Source organism: Lycium barbarum, chromosome 5 (genome assembly GCF_019175385.1).
Source record: "Lycium barbarum isolate Lr01 chromosome 5, ASM1917538v2, whole genome shotgun sequence".
In the NCBI taxonomy this organism is placed as follows: Eukaryota; Viridiplantae; Streptophyta; class Magnoliopsida; order Solanales; family Solanaceae; genus Lycium; species Lycium barbarum.
In genome coordinates, this window is record NC_083341.1 from 122983017 (window position 1) to 123000195 (window position 17179).

The 17179-nt window shown below is 36.9% G+C and overlaps 1 protein-coding gene across 1 annotated transcript; it reads left to right on the forward strand.

Annotated features, from left to right (window-relative positions):
• The first annotated feature begins 13682 nt into the window (after positions 1-13682).
• Positions 13683-14547, forward strand: LOC132642679 (uncharacterized). Its single transcript, XM_060359752.1, has 2 exons — positions 13683-14122; positions 14209-14547. The coding sequence occupies exons 1-2, from the start codon at positions 13731-13733 to the stop codon at positions 14423-14425; spliced, it is 609 nt and encodes a 202-aa protein (XP_060215735.1). The 5' UTR covers positions 13683-13730; the 3' UTR covers positions 14426-14547.
• The last annotated feature ends 2632 nt before the right edge of the window (positions 14548-17179 follow it).

A 17179-nucleotide genomic window follows, 5' to 3' on the forward strand; every position in this document is an offset into this window, starting at 1 on the left:
TGGAAGAACCCAATATCCTATTTTAGGGTGGAAGAACCCGAGCATCCTATTTTAGGGTGGAAGAACCCAAGCATCCTATTTTAGGGTGGAAGAACCCAATATCCTATTTTAGGGTGGAAGAACCCGATATCCTATTTTAGGGTGGAAGAACCCAATATCCTATTTTAGGGTGGAAGAACCCAAGCATCCTATTTTAGGGTGGAAGAACCCGAATGCTGTGCGTTTGCGAACAATGATGTTGTGCCTTTGCGGGACATTTGAAAGTAATAATGCAATGCAATGCAGGTGCGGTGCTTTTGCAGTGCGGGACATTTAAAAGCAGTAGTGCGTATGCAGTGCGGGAAATTTAAAGCAATAGTGCATATGCAGTGCGTGGTATTTAAAATAGTAGTGCCTGCAGTGCGGGGAGTTTAAAGCAATAGTGCATATGCAGTGCGTGGTATTAAAAAATAATAGTACATGCAGTGCGGTATTAAAAATAATAGTGCATGCAGTGCGGGGAATTTAAAGCAACAGTGCGTGGTATTTAAAATAATAGTGCATGCAGTGCGGGGCATTTAAAGCAATAATATTTGTGCGTGTTATAGGAGGATTCCAAACCGCTCGCTGCGCAGTCCCCGCAAAGCTGTAAGCATACTTCAGCTTCCGCAACTGGAAGCCTTGGTGATATTTCACCTTGCTAAAATGTTTCCATGAATAAAATTCCTGCGCTCAAAGAAAATTATGAGTTTCGAAATTTGTGTTGATTTTGAATCATCCTTGAATCACCCTTTGCTTCATGACTTTCGTAAGGTTCTCTTGATGCTAAGATTCGTATGCCGTGCATTATCGTTGAGGAGTAGCTAAAAATCGGTTCTGCGTTACTCAAAGGAAATTTGTTAGTATAAAAGAAAGTGGTTGCCTTGCGTTGAACATTGAAGCTTTGGCTTTGAATCTGTGCTTCTCGTTGCTATGCCATTGCAGAAATCTGATTATGTGAATATGGCTTGGGATAAGCCGTCTGCAAAATTTCTCCAGTTCGACTTGGGGGGGAAATTGGAATTTTTTATTTATTGAGACCGGACCCAACATGGGCGCCTACGTATCCTGCTACTAACAGGAATCAGGTCGACCGTAGTTCATTTAAAAAGTCTAGAAAAGATTACAAGATAGCGGCTATTCCTAAAGATGGGCATGTGGAGGATGATATTCTCGAGTGTCGAGATGATGTCCCTATCAGTCGGCTTGACTTGTTGCACGCTTTCTTTTCAAATGCCTTGGTGCCAGTTTCGATGAATCGCCCTTAACAACAGTTGTGTTTGTGTTTGCAATATCACTGGTTGAAGGCTCTAGCTGTAGCTTTATTTTGCCACTTTCAATCATGCTTTGAATCTTAAATCTTAGTGCTGGACATTCTTCAATGTCATGTCCTTGAATGTTTGAGTGATAAGCACAACTCTTAGATAAATCAAAGTTTGACGGTGGATGCTTAGGTATAAATCCCTCCTTTGGTTGTAGAATACCCTTAGCACTCAACCTCTCAAATATATTTGCCAGTGGTTCATTTAGAGGAGTGAAGCAAAAAGATTTCCTCTTCTTTTGATGTTGAGAGCTTGATTGTGCTTGGTGAAACCGTTGTTGGTGGCCTTGCTGGGAGTTTTGCTGACGAGGACATTGCATGGTGGCGTAAGATTGAAAAATTTGGTGACTTTTATGGCATTGCGCTTGATGCATAGTCGTGGAAGCAAATTGGTTTTCCTTCATTTCACTTTGCAGATTTCCCAGTATCTTCGCTTGGAAGGTTTGGTGAACGTCTTGTGTTGCTGAGCTATCTATAATTCTTCCTTCTTGAATGGCATTTTCTAGTTCTCTACCAATCCTAATCAAATCAGAGAAGTTGTGTGCACAAGCTCCGAGCAACTTATCATAATATAAGTCTTCCTGAATTTGGATGAAGGTTGAGATCAATTCCCTCTCGGATAATGGAGGATGTATTTTTGAAGCTTCTAGCCTCCATCGTATGGCATATTCTTGGAAAGATTCATGTGGCGTTTTCTTTATTCTAAGCAAATCGGCTATGTGCGGATCGCCTCCATTGTTAAACTCGAATTGCTTTATAAATCCGCGGGCCATATCTTCCCACGTAAGCCATTTGCTAAAATCTTGTTTAGTGTACCAATAGAGTGCTTATCCTGATAAACTTTGAATGAACAATCTCATTCGTATGGCTTCAATATGTCCAATACCAATTAATCTGCTGCAATAATCCTTTAAATGAGCGACGGGATCTCCCTTCCCATTGAAAGTGTTAAACTTAGGTATTTTGCACCCTGACGGAAGCTCAACGTTTGGATGCACACACAAATCTTCATACTTCAAAATCTGGAAATTCCTTGAACATAACTCTTCATTAATGACTTTCCTCAAATTGTGGAGTTCTTTTCCCAAATCTTCATGGTAAAGCGACTTGATTTCCTTTCCAGGCCTCCTGTATGGGGATATTGCCAGTTCGTTTTTCTTACTTTTCTCGAATTGAGCGGTGGTTATGGCAAATTGAGGATTAGGAATTATCGCTACTTGATCGGGAGTGTAGGTTGAAGGTATTTGTGTAATGGTATAGGTAGGATCTAAGTGAGGCGAAATGGCTAAGGAAACGTTGCTGGAAGTTGGGGTTGTGTTAGGAAGAAGGCTTAAGGTATTTCCCAGATTGGCTACAATATTTTTTCGAACCACCTTTCCCTTGCTATCGTTTTGCTCTTGCACCAAACCCATACCGATGTTGAAAGCTTCAAATCTCTCTGCCATTATAGTCTCGTCCTTAATGCAGATTCGCAGCCAAAACAATGTTCAATGCCAGACAACCTTTTAAAGAGAAAAGTAAAACTTCATAAACAAAATAAAATGTTAGTGCATGAAGTAAAAGCTTCATAAACAATATATATATATATAGATATAGATATTTTTTTTTTTTTTAAGTGATCTAATTAAACAGGCTCTAGATTAGAGACGACTTGAGTCATATAAAGGAAACGAATGGACGACAATGAATCATCAGCTATTTAGCTCTGACGGTTGAGAATGAATCGGAAGAAAGAAAACTACATTGGAGTAGAACATGCCATTTTAAAAAAAAGGTTGACTCATATCGAACGCCAAAGCTTGGTTCCGAGTTAATTCTTACCAATTCCAGCATATTTTTTTAAAAAAATTTGCCCCAGTTTAGGACGTTTTGAAAAATGTTTTGGGTTGCATTCCAAAATTGTCCCAGTTTCATGCTCCTTCGTTTGGGGAATATTAAAATTTGTAATAAATAAGACCGGGCCTTATATAGGCTGCCTACGTATCCTGTATCCGGCAGGAAATCAGGTCAAACGTAGTTCGGGTAACATGCAAATAGGAAAAAAAAAAAAAAAAAAAAAAATTCTACCCCAATATGACCGAGTCCCTATGTGGGCTGCCTACGTATCCACCGAGGAATCAGGTCAAGCGTAGTTCGCCTGGTGCGTAAAAGTTTTTTTTTTTTTTTTTTTTTAATGATGCAAGATATTAGTTTAGAGAAGATCATGATTGATCGGGTGCAAGACAGTTGAATTTAATGTACCCGAGAGTTACGAAGCACTGGCGGGTTGCAAAATGTCAAGGACAAGAGGCCTGTGAGATTGTCCTTCGACTCGCATGCTAGAAATTGAAATTAATAGGTGCGCGAAGATAAATTTTAGCGACCCAGAATGACGCGTTTGACTGAGCGAAGACTCCGCAGAAGCAAGGTACTTGAACAGTCATTCTTGAACAACTTGATGGCAAAAAATTGAACAAATATCGAGAAGTGCCATTTGATAGATTGTACCAATAAATTTGGACATCTACCAATTTAAGAAACGATAAATGCTGAAAATGATAGAATTTGAAAGTAAAAGTTCCATGACGTAAACCGAGTGCAAAATGGATTCTACGAGGCATGGAGCTAACGGGTCAAATGTTCCGTCGTTTGAGACCGAAGATCATACCCGTAAAAGAAGGACACGAAAAGCTCTAGAATTTGCAGTTTGATGCGAGACAAATTGTCCGACACTAATAGATTTGAGTAACTAAGCGAATAACGATAAGAGAATGCCCATTAAAATAAAGTTGGAATGATAAGAGCTAACTTTAGGATTTTCAAAGCTAGTTCATGTATGCGAAAATTAGGAAATTTGCTCCGACGATTAGAAATTTGTCGAGAGTCATGCTAAGAATGCGAGTGATCTTAAAGGTGCTCTAGAGTGGCTAAAGTGCGCTAACCGCGGAATAAATAGTTTTTTTTTTTGTTTTTGTTTTTGAAGTGAGGATGATGCAAAAAATAATTAATGAACAATATGCAATTGTGCGGCAAAGCAAATATGAATTTTACTTTTCTTCTGAAACAAAGATGATGTTAGCAAATATCAAGTAATAACTTTTTCACAAATAAATTCAAATAAGAGCCTTCAAATAAAATTAATTAATGAGCTTGGCATCAGGTGATAATCGCAAATAAATTCAAAAGCAAGCATATTGCAAATAAATTTAAGTAAACCACTTAGCAAGCAAGCAAACGCCTTATAACACAAACATTGACAAGACGTCCTAATATGCAGGGATCTCTTTATGCCAGAGGTAGGCCTAACGCGAATTTGAAGGATAGAATATACGATTATATATCATCCCAATGTGCTATTAATTAAAGACCCATACAAAGTTTAAAAATCTTGGTACAAAGAAAATTATTACAACTTGACTTTCATAAGCTAACTAACAATGAGAAAAGTCCTTCGTCATCCTTGAGCCTCTTGGTTGCTTGGATATATTCACCGATCTTTCGTCGATTTTGGATAATGTATGACATAGCCAAAACTCCTCCCGTTTTGATGCCTTCTTTAACACAGATCTCTCTTTGCTCAGCTAAAACTGTATCTAATTCTTGCATGTTGTTCGCATTGTACCGATTTATGGCTACCTGCGTTCACAAACGGTTAGTTCTACCTAAATAGCACATGGTCCACATAACGCACATGTTTATCCTTCAAATCAATGCACATAACGTGATAGCTGTCGCTTGGGGTCATAGACCCACTCGAACATTTGGAAGAGGTTAACTAATGGACTTAATACACCTTGGGTATTAAGCCTCCTAGGCTCGTGCATGTCCTTAAAAGGGTTTTGGCTTAGCTCTATCTTAAGCGGACTAAGAGTTGTTTTCCTATGACACAAGGTTCCCGAGTGGACTACTCGAGTGAGAAGGCTACGCGGTCACCGTTATTCGGACACCCCCGCGCACGCGCCAACTCTCCTAAGATTTGGATTCTACGAAGAAATTTGCGGGTGCGCTAAGCACACCTCGCGTGTACGTGTGATAGTGTGAGATTTCCAAAAGTGGAGGAAATATGAACGGGATGCCAATTTAAGGAAAGCAGTAACATATTATTACATAGAAAATTTCTCATAATAAAGCAAATACTTAAGAGAACACAAAAGAAACAAACAAGGCAACAAATAAAAGCCAGCATAAAGAAAACAATCAAACATCCAACAATTTAATTATTAACCTAAGTGTGTTATGGTTAGAACCTAGGATTCCCCAGCGGAGTCGCCAAGCTGTTATACCTCATTTTAACCCGGGTTAAAGTAGAGTACAACATATTGGAGATTCCTAAATTGCTGTGTTTTAAGGAGTCGCCACCTAATTAATTTAACGGTGAATTAGGACACCTAGATGTTAACTAAGGTAAAGTTAAAACTAAACCTCCGTTAATGGTCTGCTTAACCGATGTGATTCTAGGTAAGGGCTCTATATTATTCTAAAGGGAAGGAGTTAGGCATCCTTTAGAATCCGCTAACTACGGTTGTCCGGCCAAACTTAGGTTAATTAATTAGGGCTAAAGATACAAATATAATATTTAAAATTCAAGAAAATAGCTTGTAAATATTGCTAAAGTTTTAAAGAAAAAATATAAGAACGTTGCTTAAGATAAGAGTTAGAGAAAATATAATAATTTGCATAAAGAAAATTTTAAATGCCATTTCGAATAAAACTTATAAAAATTGCTAAAGCTTTAAATAATAATGCTATTTAAAAATAAGACTTGCATAGAATATATAAGTAGAAAACAAAACGCGAGTTTGTGCAGTGTTTTAATAAATATTTGAAACAACTCAAAGGGTGAGATATTAATGATTCTTTTTTACGATTTAAGAGCATAAGCAAAAATACAAAATAGCTAATGTGAATTTTAAATGAAACTTATATTGTATCAATATGGTGATATAGAAATGCCAAGACTTATTTTTCTTTAAATATGATGGAAAAAGGGTTTCCTTTCTTTAACTTTATTAATCATGCTTAGCTAAAATGATGTGTGATTGATTCCAAATTTGAAGAGTTATTTATAAAATATGCTTGAATTCATTTTTGGCATATCCACTACATTTCCAATTTTAAGATAATAAAGAAACAAAAGGAGTCCTTTAATTTAAAACATGTGCTCGTGCTATTTGAAAAGTTAATTATTCTAATGAAAATAAATATTATAAATACTATGAAAAATTTAACAAAAGAGAAGAAATCTTAGGTAATTAACTATTGATTTTCCTTAAGTTAACTACCATTATCCCAAAAAACTAAACCCACTAATTTAGTAGAATTCCTCTAAGTCGAGAAACAAAAGAAAACAAAATAAAGAGTTAGTTGCATTATACAAATTAAATGCATAAAATGAAATAAAGGAGCAAAAGGTATTAAAATGGGCCCAGCCCACTTTAGGGCTGCTGATTGGGCTACTGGTGGCAGTGGCCTCAGCCCACGTTTTTTTTTAAAAATGCTGCATTCAAGGGGACTGCTGTTGGGCTTTGGACCAATAACAATTTTATATATGGATTGCTGCGGATGGCTGAGGGAAGATGACCCGAGGAGATTATGTTGGGCTTTCAGCCCAACACCGAATGCGGAAGGGGACGAATCTCTTGGACTCGTATGGGAGGTTCATGCAAAAAAGAAAGATAAGAAAGAGATTAGTATACGATCAATGAATTATATTAAACGTATGAAATATAAACTCAAACGAACTGGCAGATTGTGTATATTTTATGTATACTCTATGTATACCTTATGTTATTGGATCAAGTATTTCAGATCATGATGGAGATAAAAAAGAATCGAAACGCCAGATTTGTTCACGTTTAAACTGGAAAAAGCAGTGACGAAAAAAATACAGAAAGGTCCTCAACTACGTTATTACTATTTTTGAAAATAACAATCGATTATTAAAACATTTAACCAGAAACAGGAGAAGGTGATTTGTTTTGAAACCAAAATCAGTTGTTCTCTTCAAGAGTGGACAACACAGAGAGGACAAACAATAATGGTTGAACACATTAACATCTCCACAATTCAATCTGACCAAGAAAAGCATTTAAAGATTCTTATCATTCATAACTCCACTTGGATTCAATCGAACAGAAGTAAAGAGAAGGGTAATATACAAAGGGAAAACAGGCCGCACGCATGATGTGCCAAATTTATACTTGTTTGTTAATACTTAAGGGGTTCCTAGGCAATTCAGCATCTAGTTTAAACTCAACAACACAAGCAGTAGGATCTAAGTTAGGCAAACACTTAATGTTAGCATATTTCACTTATTCAGAGCTTCAACACTTATTTTAATCTCAATGGAAACACCAACGCAATATTAAAGGAGCAGCACATGATTTTAAAGAAAATTTCAATAGTTTATGCGACCACAAATATTCATTTGATGTCTGATTGGTCCCTTTGATGTGAATGAATATGGTATCGAAAACTATCTTATTCCTATTTTTTCAAATAAAAAAAAACAATAAAATGAAGATATGTAATTCCATCCTTCTTCAGGTAAAACGAACATTCTAGATGAAGTCAATAACCATAGAAGAAAGCATGCTGAACCATCCAGAGAGCAGTCAAGAGAAAAACTAGAAAATCCCCATAATTCGAACAGAAAGTTGTTTTCATAAATGTTATACACCAACTGGTTGAATATGTAAGACAGTCAAGCATCGAAATCGAATCATTTCGGGTTTTAAACAAAAGTTGAGGAAAGCACATAATGAACTGAAGATACAACTAAAGTTACAACAGACAGGTAATATCTGAAACTGCAAATGGTTTAGAAATATCATGACAGGCATGTAATGGATAGAAATTCTCTACATATTTCAACCAACTTGTCAATAAATTATGGACTAAATCACGTTAGAGTTGCCTCATATGCTAATAACTTGACTAGCTGGGATTACAACTATAGCGACAGGTGACAGACCAATGCTTAACTTAAACCATCATACATTTAGTCAAAGTAGCAAACTGCCTAAACCAAATTGAAATAATTGAACCTATAAGCAATCAGCAATGTCTGGTCGGTCTCATACTTAAATCATTCGTCCAATTGTCCAAACATGAAACCAAACAAGTTCTAAGAAAAAAAATAGGATGAAGCATGAATAGACTTAAAACTATAACAGGCATACTAGAAGTATAAGACAAATTAAACACTAATCAGAAACATTCGACACGTCTTAAACTGAACTAAAATAGAACATAGGTGAACTAATAACAAACAACCAGATGAAATAACAAACTACGTCATATAAGCATTTGAGCACATCCTAACGACAGTTGAACTAAACGGCTGATTAAGCATGGAAAACAGACTCACACCAGAACTGGAAGATAAAAAGAAAATGAAGTTACTGACCTTGGCCTGCAGCAAACATCATTCTAAAAAAAAATAGCAAGCCAGCCATATATAATTTATATTAGCATGAACTTATTTAACTATGCCAATAGATGAATGTACTGGTATCAATATTCAGCTAGACCAGCTCATGGTTAACTGAACTGAGGGGAAAATCATACTAGCTATGAAGGACAACTAACAGCAAAGTAGCTTCATATAGATACAAATGACTCAGGTTACTACTAATCAACTATTTTAGAGGTACAAGTGACCATTAGGCACGACCCAGGACAAATATTGCTACATAAGATCTAATCAATAAGCTAATAACTGATCAAAATTACCCATATTGGCAGATGCTAAGCTAAATTAACTTAAATTAAACCATAATGATCACTTAATAATCGCTAACTAACCTGCAGATACTTAAAAATTTCATACGAAATTAAACAAAAACTTCTAATACTAAACTCACTAATATGCTAAACTAACAATTAATCCAACCTTAACAATCGTCAACATACATAAACATACTAAGACACTATAAATTCAGCGAAGGAAACTTTTTACCTTCTTCGGGTGCAGCGAAGTGAGGCTTCGAGTCTTCGAACTACCTCGAAACAACACAACACTCCGAACTCTCGATACTCAGACTCGGAACAATAAAAAAAACGAAAAAGGATCAGAACGACTTCGATTAAAACGTACGAAACTTAATAGATTTTCAACGAGGTTTGAAGGAACTGGTAGGACTCGATTTTTAGGGTATTTTTTCTGACTGAAATCTTTGGTTTTTAGGGGGAGGGGGTTTTTTTGCCCTTTTTTTTTTCGTCCCCTCAACCATTCAAAACACCACCCTTTTATAGGGTTTCGCTTTGCACTGAAGGAAGAGAGAAGGAGGAACGGAGGGACAAAGAGGGATGGGGTCAGGAGCGTGAGCATGGGTGATGACAAAAAATAAGGCATGGAGAGGGGGAACATGGTGAAGTGGAGTCGACAGAGGGGCGTGGGGAGCAGGAGAAGGTGGGGTGTCAGTGAAGTGGGGGGAAAGAGGGCTGCGGCGCTAGGGTTTTGAAAGGAGGAAGAGAGGAGACGAAGGAGAAGAAGGGCAGCGGACGAAGATGGAAAATGAGGGGTTTCCCTTTGTTAAAGTGGGAAATGGGCCGGACCCGGTCCATTTGTGGACCGGGTCGATTTTTAGACTGGGTATTAAAAGAATAGACTAGTGAATTAAAACATAGATTGGTCTAAAAATTGAGATAAAAAATATGGGCTAGTCCAAAAAATATTAGGAGTTAATCGGACTTTGATTTGGGGTCCGGTAAGTCAAAATACGGACCGAGTGCAAGAAATAGTTTGGCTTCTAAATTTGAATAAAAGACCTATTTTGATTAACGGTGTACTAAGGGTGTCAGAATATTATCTAATGCGAAAAACGTGTAATTATAAGAGATCCGGATAATAAAAATATATATGATGTTGCAATGACCGTGCAATAGTATTTTAACAATAAATAAACGCTATCATTTTAAAATGTGCGAAATAAATGCGATGTGTATGCGGAAGTTGATAAAATGCCGAGAAATGCCAATTTCAATAATATTAAATAGCCGTAGCGAATGACTAGCGGTAATAGTACTGCTAATAATGATAACAATAATGATAATGGTAATAATGATAATGGCGATAAAAATAATAATAGTAGATAACAAACATTGATAATTAAAATGATAATAATTAATAATAATAATAATAAAGATGATAATAATTAATAACAAGATAACAATAATAAATAACAATTATTGATAGTGACAAAACGTTAATAAATTAATAATAATAACAATAATAGTGGTAATAATAAGATAATAATGATAATAATAATAATAATAATGATGATGATAATAATAAATAAATAACAATTATTGATAAAACAATGACAATAATTAATAATAAAATAACGATGATAATGATGATTAATAATTGATAACAAAATAACGCTGATAATAGTGATTAGTAATTAACAATAATAATAATAATGACAATTAGTAATAATGATAATTTAAGAATAATAATAATAGTTATTAATATTAATAATAATGATAATAATAATAGTTGTAACAGAATAATAAAACGTCGTTATTGATAAGAGGCTAATAACTATAGTAAACATAATATATATTATTATTTATTTTTTTATTTTTTTTTTATTTTTTTATTATTATATTTTTTTTTATTTGTTTATTTATTTATTTATTTTTTAATATTAGAAGCGCAAATATGTATTTCAGAGGAGAGGCGGGACAAAATTGGGTGTCAACAGACTCATCTCTCTCTTCCTCCTTCTTAATCATCTCACGAGTGAGCACATGTTTGGAGGAACTTCCTCCACCCACTTCCGAATCCCTAGTGTGCCATGCTTCATTAGTCTCGGTCAATTTATCCAACAATTCACAAACGGTGGCATAAGAGTTATCCATAAGAGACCCCTCTGCAATGTTGTTCGCCACTGATTTGTTGACCGAATCTAGAGATCTGTAAAATGTTTGTAAAAACACACCATCGGGCAACCCATGCTTGGGACAGCTTTTGACTTTCTTTTTAAAACGAGTCCAAGTTTCATGGAGCGCCTCATCAGGAAGTTGACGAAAGTTGTTGATTTCGTCACGGAGTTGTAACATCCGCGATGGAGGGAAGAACTTCTTGAGGAATGCTTCGGTCAGTTCCTCCCAAGTAGTGATGGACCCGGAAGGAAGATCATCTAACCAGGCTGTGGCTTCCCCCGTTAGGGAGTACGGGAAGAGCCGTAGCCTGACTGCTTCAATTGAAATGCCCGGATGCACATTGGTAGAACAGACCCCAAGAAAGTTCCTAAGGTGCCTATTCGGGTCTTCTTTGGGTAGACCACCGAACAGGCCCTTAGTGTTGAGCAGGTGCAGCATTGTGTTAGTTATATGGAAACTCGAGTTTCCAATTAAAGGTGGGGGCTGAATTGCAGCTGCATAGCCTGCCCCCGCAGCTTCTTCACCATCCGCTACTGGTGGATTTTGGACAGGGATACCATCCTCATCCATATTGCCTGCACAACAAACAACAACAAAAAGGAAATAAGAAAAGAAATAAAGACTAAAAGTAAAGTTTTACACTAATTAGTAAATTTCTAGACCGTATTCCCCGGCAACGGCGCCAAAATTTGATACGCCCAAATTACACCTTTGAGATCAGGAGTAAGCGGTCGTTGTCAAATATAGAACCCAACAAGGTTGGGGTCGAATCCCACAGAGAATACAATGAAGAAATATACTCGATAAGTGTAACACCCGACTGTTAGTCTATATTTCAAGGGGAAAGGAAATATAATAAAAGTTTGATTGTTGTTTGTTCATTAATAACTGAGAATGTTTATATGATGTAACCAATTGGTAAATGGGACTAAGGTTGTGGTTCCAATGCAAAGTAATGCGATTGAGTATCAATTCAACTTATTTACATGCCTAGGTGCATTAAGCCAAGGGTCACACGATTCTTGCCAAAAAAATTTCAACCAAATCAGTAAATTTCATCCTAGGCTTTTCCAAGCCCTAGAATGTTTTATAAGAGAACACCCATGTAGCCTCAACTAGCTTTCCTATTCCTAGCTCATTAGATGGTTTTAATGACCCACATTGTTGCTATTAACTCTTTTCCTAACCTCTACTTTCTTTTCCAAGCAAAGTAATGGTATTAAGGCACAAGTAATGTTGTACACCATCACAAGACATTAATGCTTGAAGAGTTAATAGAAAACACCATTAGCATATAAATGTAGTATGAATATGAAACCCAATCACATAACTAACACATTGGATCCCACAACCTTAGCTGAAAGATTAGCTAATGATATTCATTAAAAGTAAATCAGTCAAGTAAAATGTATTCATAAATCTTACAAAAGTGTTGGATAGAGAAGATGACAAAGCCAAAAGAAATCTCTTAAATACTTCACCAACCAACAATAAATGAACTCCACAAGAGTCTATGCTAAAAACTGCAGGATAATCCAATCCAAAACCCTAGCAATCTATTTATAGCATGTCCAAAACGGGAACAATTTCCAGACAAAAATGCCCCTGTGCATAGGGTGCGATTCGCACATAGTGTCGCATGTTCAACCCGCGAGTCGCAGGTTTCACCAGACCATCGCAGGTGTCGCATCTTCAGTTATTTGTTGAGCAGCATCCGTGACACCAGACGCGATTCGCATGTTACAGCTGCGACTCATAGGTGGTGTCGTATGTGGTGTCACATGTGGTGTCTTATTTGGTCCTCTCTGTCAACAGGTGCTGCACCACCTGCGACTCGCATGTGGTACCTGCGATTCGCAGGTGGTGCCATTGTTCAGTTCTGCTGGGTTTTGCTTCATTTTGCTTCGTTTTGCTTCAAATTGTTTCAAGTTGCTTCCGGCACATGTTATTCTACAAATTGACACGAGAAACGACATCAAAAGCACTTGGGGATTTACAAAAGACTAAGTAATTGGCGTCGAATGAGCCGTAATTTCACGACTCATCAACACCCCCAAACTTATACTTTTGCTTATCCTCAAGCATTTAAAACAGAGCTAAGTATAGATCAATGCCTGTCTATTTTTGTATAAATCTATTTATGTGTTGTTCTCATTTGAGGATTTTTGTTCCTTGGGACTTGCCGTCCTCTGCTCCTGTAGTGTGCCTTCGGGCTTGCCATTCATTTGTTTCTGAATCTTTACGTGTGCCTGAGTGTTGCTTGTTCTTAAGTAAATGCTTTGTATAAGCTTGAATATGTTTGTATAAATCTGTATATGTGTATGTATACTTTTGGTATATGCCTATATATGTTTGTATTTTTTGGTATATGTGTTGTATATTCAGCGTTCTTCTTTTCTTGTCTCAGCATTTGGATGTCATATTTTAATATCTGAGGAAGAAGGCAAAATATGGACCTAATCTTGCCGTAAAGTTTACAACAACTGACTTTTATTTCAACAAGAAGCTTTATTTACTCTATATGGAGTTTGAGAAAAAAGGTCAAGATTTTTCTGTGATCCCAAAAGAGCATGAAGTAGAAGAATACATTAGAGGTTGTTGTTGTGATGCAAATGTAGCTTGGAACAAAGTTGATCATGTGTTATTCTCGATTTATGTCGATCAGGGAAAATCTAAATTGGGACATTGGGTTTCGGGTGTCTTTACCTTCAGTGATTGGTGTACCCATGTGTACGACTCCCAACGTGATTCAAAAAATGAAAAACTTGTTATGAAAATTCTGTTATCTTACAAAACATTGCTACCATACTTTCTAGAAAAATCCAAATTCAATGCTAAGAGGGGGATTGACAAAACTCAAAGTGATGCTTTGCTGATAAATCTGGTTGATAACCTGCCACAACAAATCAATAGGTATCTTTTTCTATTCACTTTATTTTAATTTACTGTTTTTATTGCTTTTATAGTAACTCGTGGATAATATGTTTTTTTGTTTACAGTGATTGTGGAGTTTTTGTTGCTGTCTTTACTGATTATTTCGTGCATGGTAAAGAAATCGAAAAAGACAATATTGACATTGAGATACATCACACCAAGTATGGATCCCTATTGTGGGATTATGGAAGAAAAAAACAAAAGGCCGATGCAACTAGCGGGACTAAAGAAGTTACTGGCAGATGGTTCGGGAGGAAGAAGAGGAAACGTGAGGAAAAGTAAGGGGCTACATATAATTGCTTTTTGAATTTTACTTAGATGTTTTGAAGCGGTAATGTAAAGTATATACAATGTGATTTTTAGAAGGGGATTTGACTAAGCTGTTTTGATGCAATACTGTAAAGTACAATGATGTTGCTAGTCAATGAAATGCACTTTTATTATGTACGTTTGTGATGATTATTGAGTGTTGAATGGTTTTATTTTACGGTATCACGGGTTCTCAAGTAATATTTGCTGATCTTGGGCAATCCTCATCCTCTTTTTAAGGGGATATACGTGATTATACAAGATTATACAACAAGTTATAGATATCTCATGAACTCAATTTGTCATTATGAGAAAGTTTGCCTATGAACTCAAGAAAACCAGTACTTAAAGTTATACATCTTTATACATATACTGCATATTTTTTCAGTATTTTTAAAGTGATTCCATTCCCCTCATATCTATCACTTTTCACCAGAAAGCTCCATTTCAGGGGATATACGTGATTATACAATATTTATGTCACACCCTAACCTTGGTAAGGCGTGACTGGCACTCGGCACCCTACTGCAACCGAGCGAACCAACTGTAACTCACATTTTCCGTATCTCGAAAGGCAATATAAGACCAAGGTACTATAAGCCATAGGGGCACAAGCCCAAAAGATAACATACTTACGTCTTCAAATAATCTCGAGTGCATATGCCGGTAAGGCTATCCATAATAATGATACAACATAGTACAAGTCGAGATAATTGTAAGATCTCTAACTGTGCATATCTGTCTACGAGCCTCTACAGGAGTACATGACATAAAGTGGCCGGAACAGGGCCCCGCCATACCCAAGTAAATGCATATGCATCCATGCTGACTCACAGGGCAACTCTGAAGCAAGTGGAGCGCCACGACTCTGACTGCTGAGCTGGTATCCTTGCTGAAAGATCCGTCAAGCTGTATCTCAAGACCTGCGGGCATGAAACGCAGCGCCCCCAGCAAAGGGACGTCAGTACGAGCAATGTACTGAGTATGCAAGGTGGAAAGTGCAACAAAATAGCCACATACTAAAGATGAGAAGAATAAGAATCAACCTGGCATTTCTGAACTACCGATGAAATCTAGCATATGTATACATACCTTTTCATCTTCTTGCAATCTTTACTAGGTCGGTATACCCTACCATATTCCTGGTTACCTTATCATCAAACATTATCCGAACATACGTTGCGGCGTGCAACCCGATCCATATATGATATATGTCTCTCTCTATACCCTCGCATGCTTAACCATAACTATGTACAGTACTGTGCCTTTATCTTACTAATCATCCTATACTAACTGCCCAACTGATCAGTTGTAACTGCCGACCGGCTGCAGTCCGGTGGTAATAACTGCCCGTCCAATTATCGCCCGACGGTAGAGCGCAACTGCCCGACTGATCAGCGGTAACTGCCCGACTGGCTGCAGTCCAGTGGTAAATATATACATCTGCCCAACCGGCCGTAGCACGTTGGTAATAACTGTCCAACCAGTCATAGCCTGGTGGTAAACACATATCTGCCCAACCGACCATAACCCGGTGGTAATATCTGCCCGACTGGTCGTAGACCAGTGGTAATTATAATCAACATCATAACTAAACATCTACAAGTAATCTCTATTCCCTTCCCGTGGTCATCACTTAACCGTAGGGTCTACATAATCGCATAAAACTTATAAGCACAACTCAGGTCATTAGTACTTCTTCCCGCTTGACTAAACATTAACCAAGTCCTAAGATACAACATAACCCTCTCTTCGAACATTAAATACCTCATTAGGGACCCTCTACTAGCACTCTATTCATGTCCCACAAAACATTCCTTAAGACACCTTCCTAAACTCGTTGGATTATTGGAACTATCGTCATCGCTATATCTCACCTTGAAGGAACAAGTATCATAAGGTGAGATCAATCACAATGAATAATTCCAAAGGTCATGAATAATCTCAATAATATCATAAGGATCGTGAGATTCATAGGCTCTAGCATTTGTGAAAGCAACGATATTGTGGATATAGTACAAAGGTTTACAACAAGGAAGCATGCCTTTAGAAAGAAAGGTTTAGCCTTAACATACCTGGAATCTTGCTCCTTGAACTTCCCACTTATCTCCTGACTTGTAATCTACATATAAAATCGTTCATACTATTATTAGGCTCACCATCATACACTTGTCTTAAGCCTTTAATTAAAACCCCTTTAGAATCTGCCGAAATTCGGGCAGCATCTCCCCTGTTTATATGCCTAACCCGAAATCTCAATTCAGCAACCAATAACAACAACAACAATACCAACATCAACAACAACATTATCAGCACCAAAATATTCCATACACATCTCACACGATGTTTTATCCAATTTCTCAACCAACCAACTCGCTATATAATTATTTAACGACTTTATCTTCGTAAATAAACCAAAATTAACATTAATAATAGGAGATTCATACCTTATTCTTGTTAAAACCGAGATGTCTTCAATATCCACCTTGAATCCACCGCAAAACCATACTAGAATCACATCCATGCGGTTATCCGAGCTTCGATTAATATTCCGTCACTTGAAAATTGCTTACTTTTTGTTTCCCTCTCTCTCTCTCTTCAAAAATATGGAAATTTCTGGGCCAAATCTGGTGGAAAAAAAAAGGGTTATTACTCTTTTAATAAGGGTCAAATTCGGGTCGGGTTCACTGTAGCAATTTAATGTAGCAGTACTGTAGTACGGGTTTC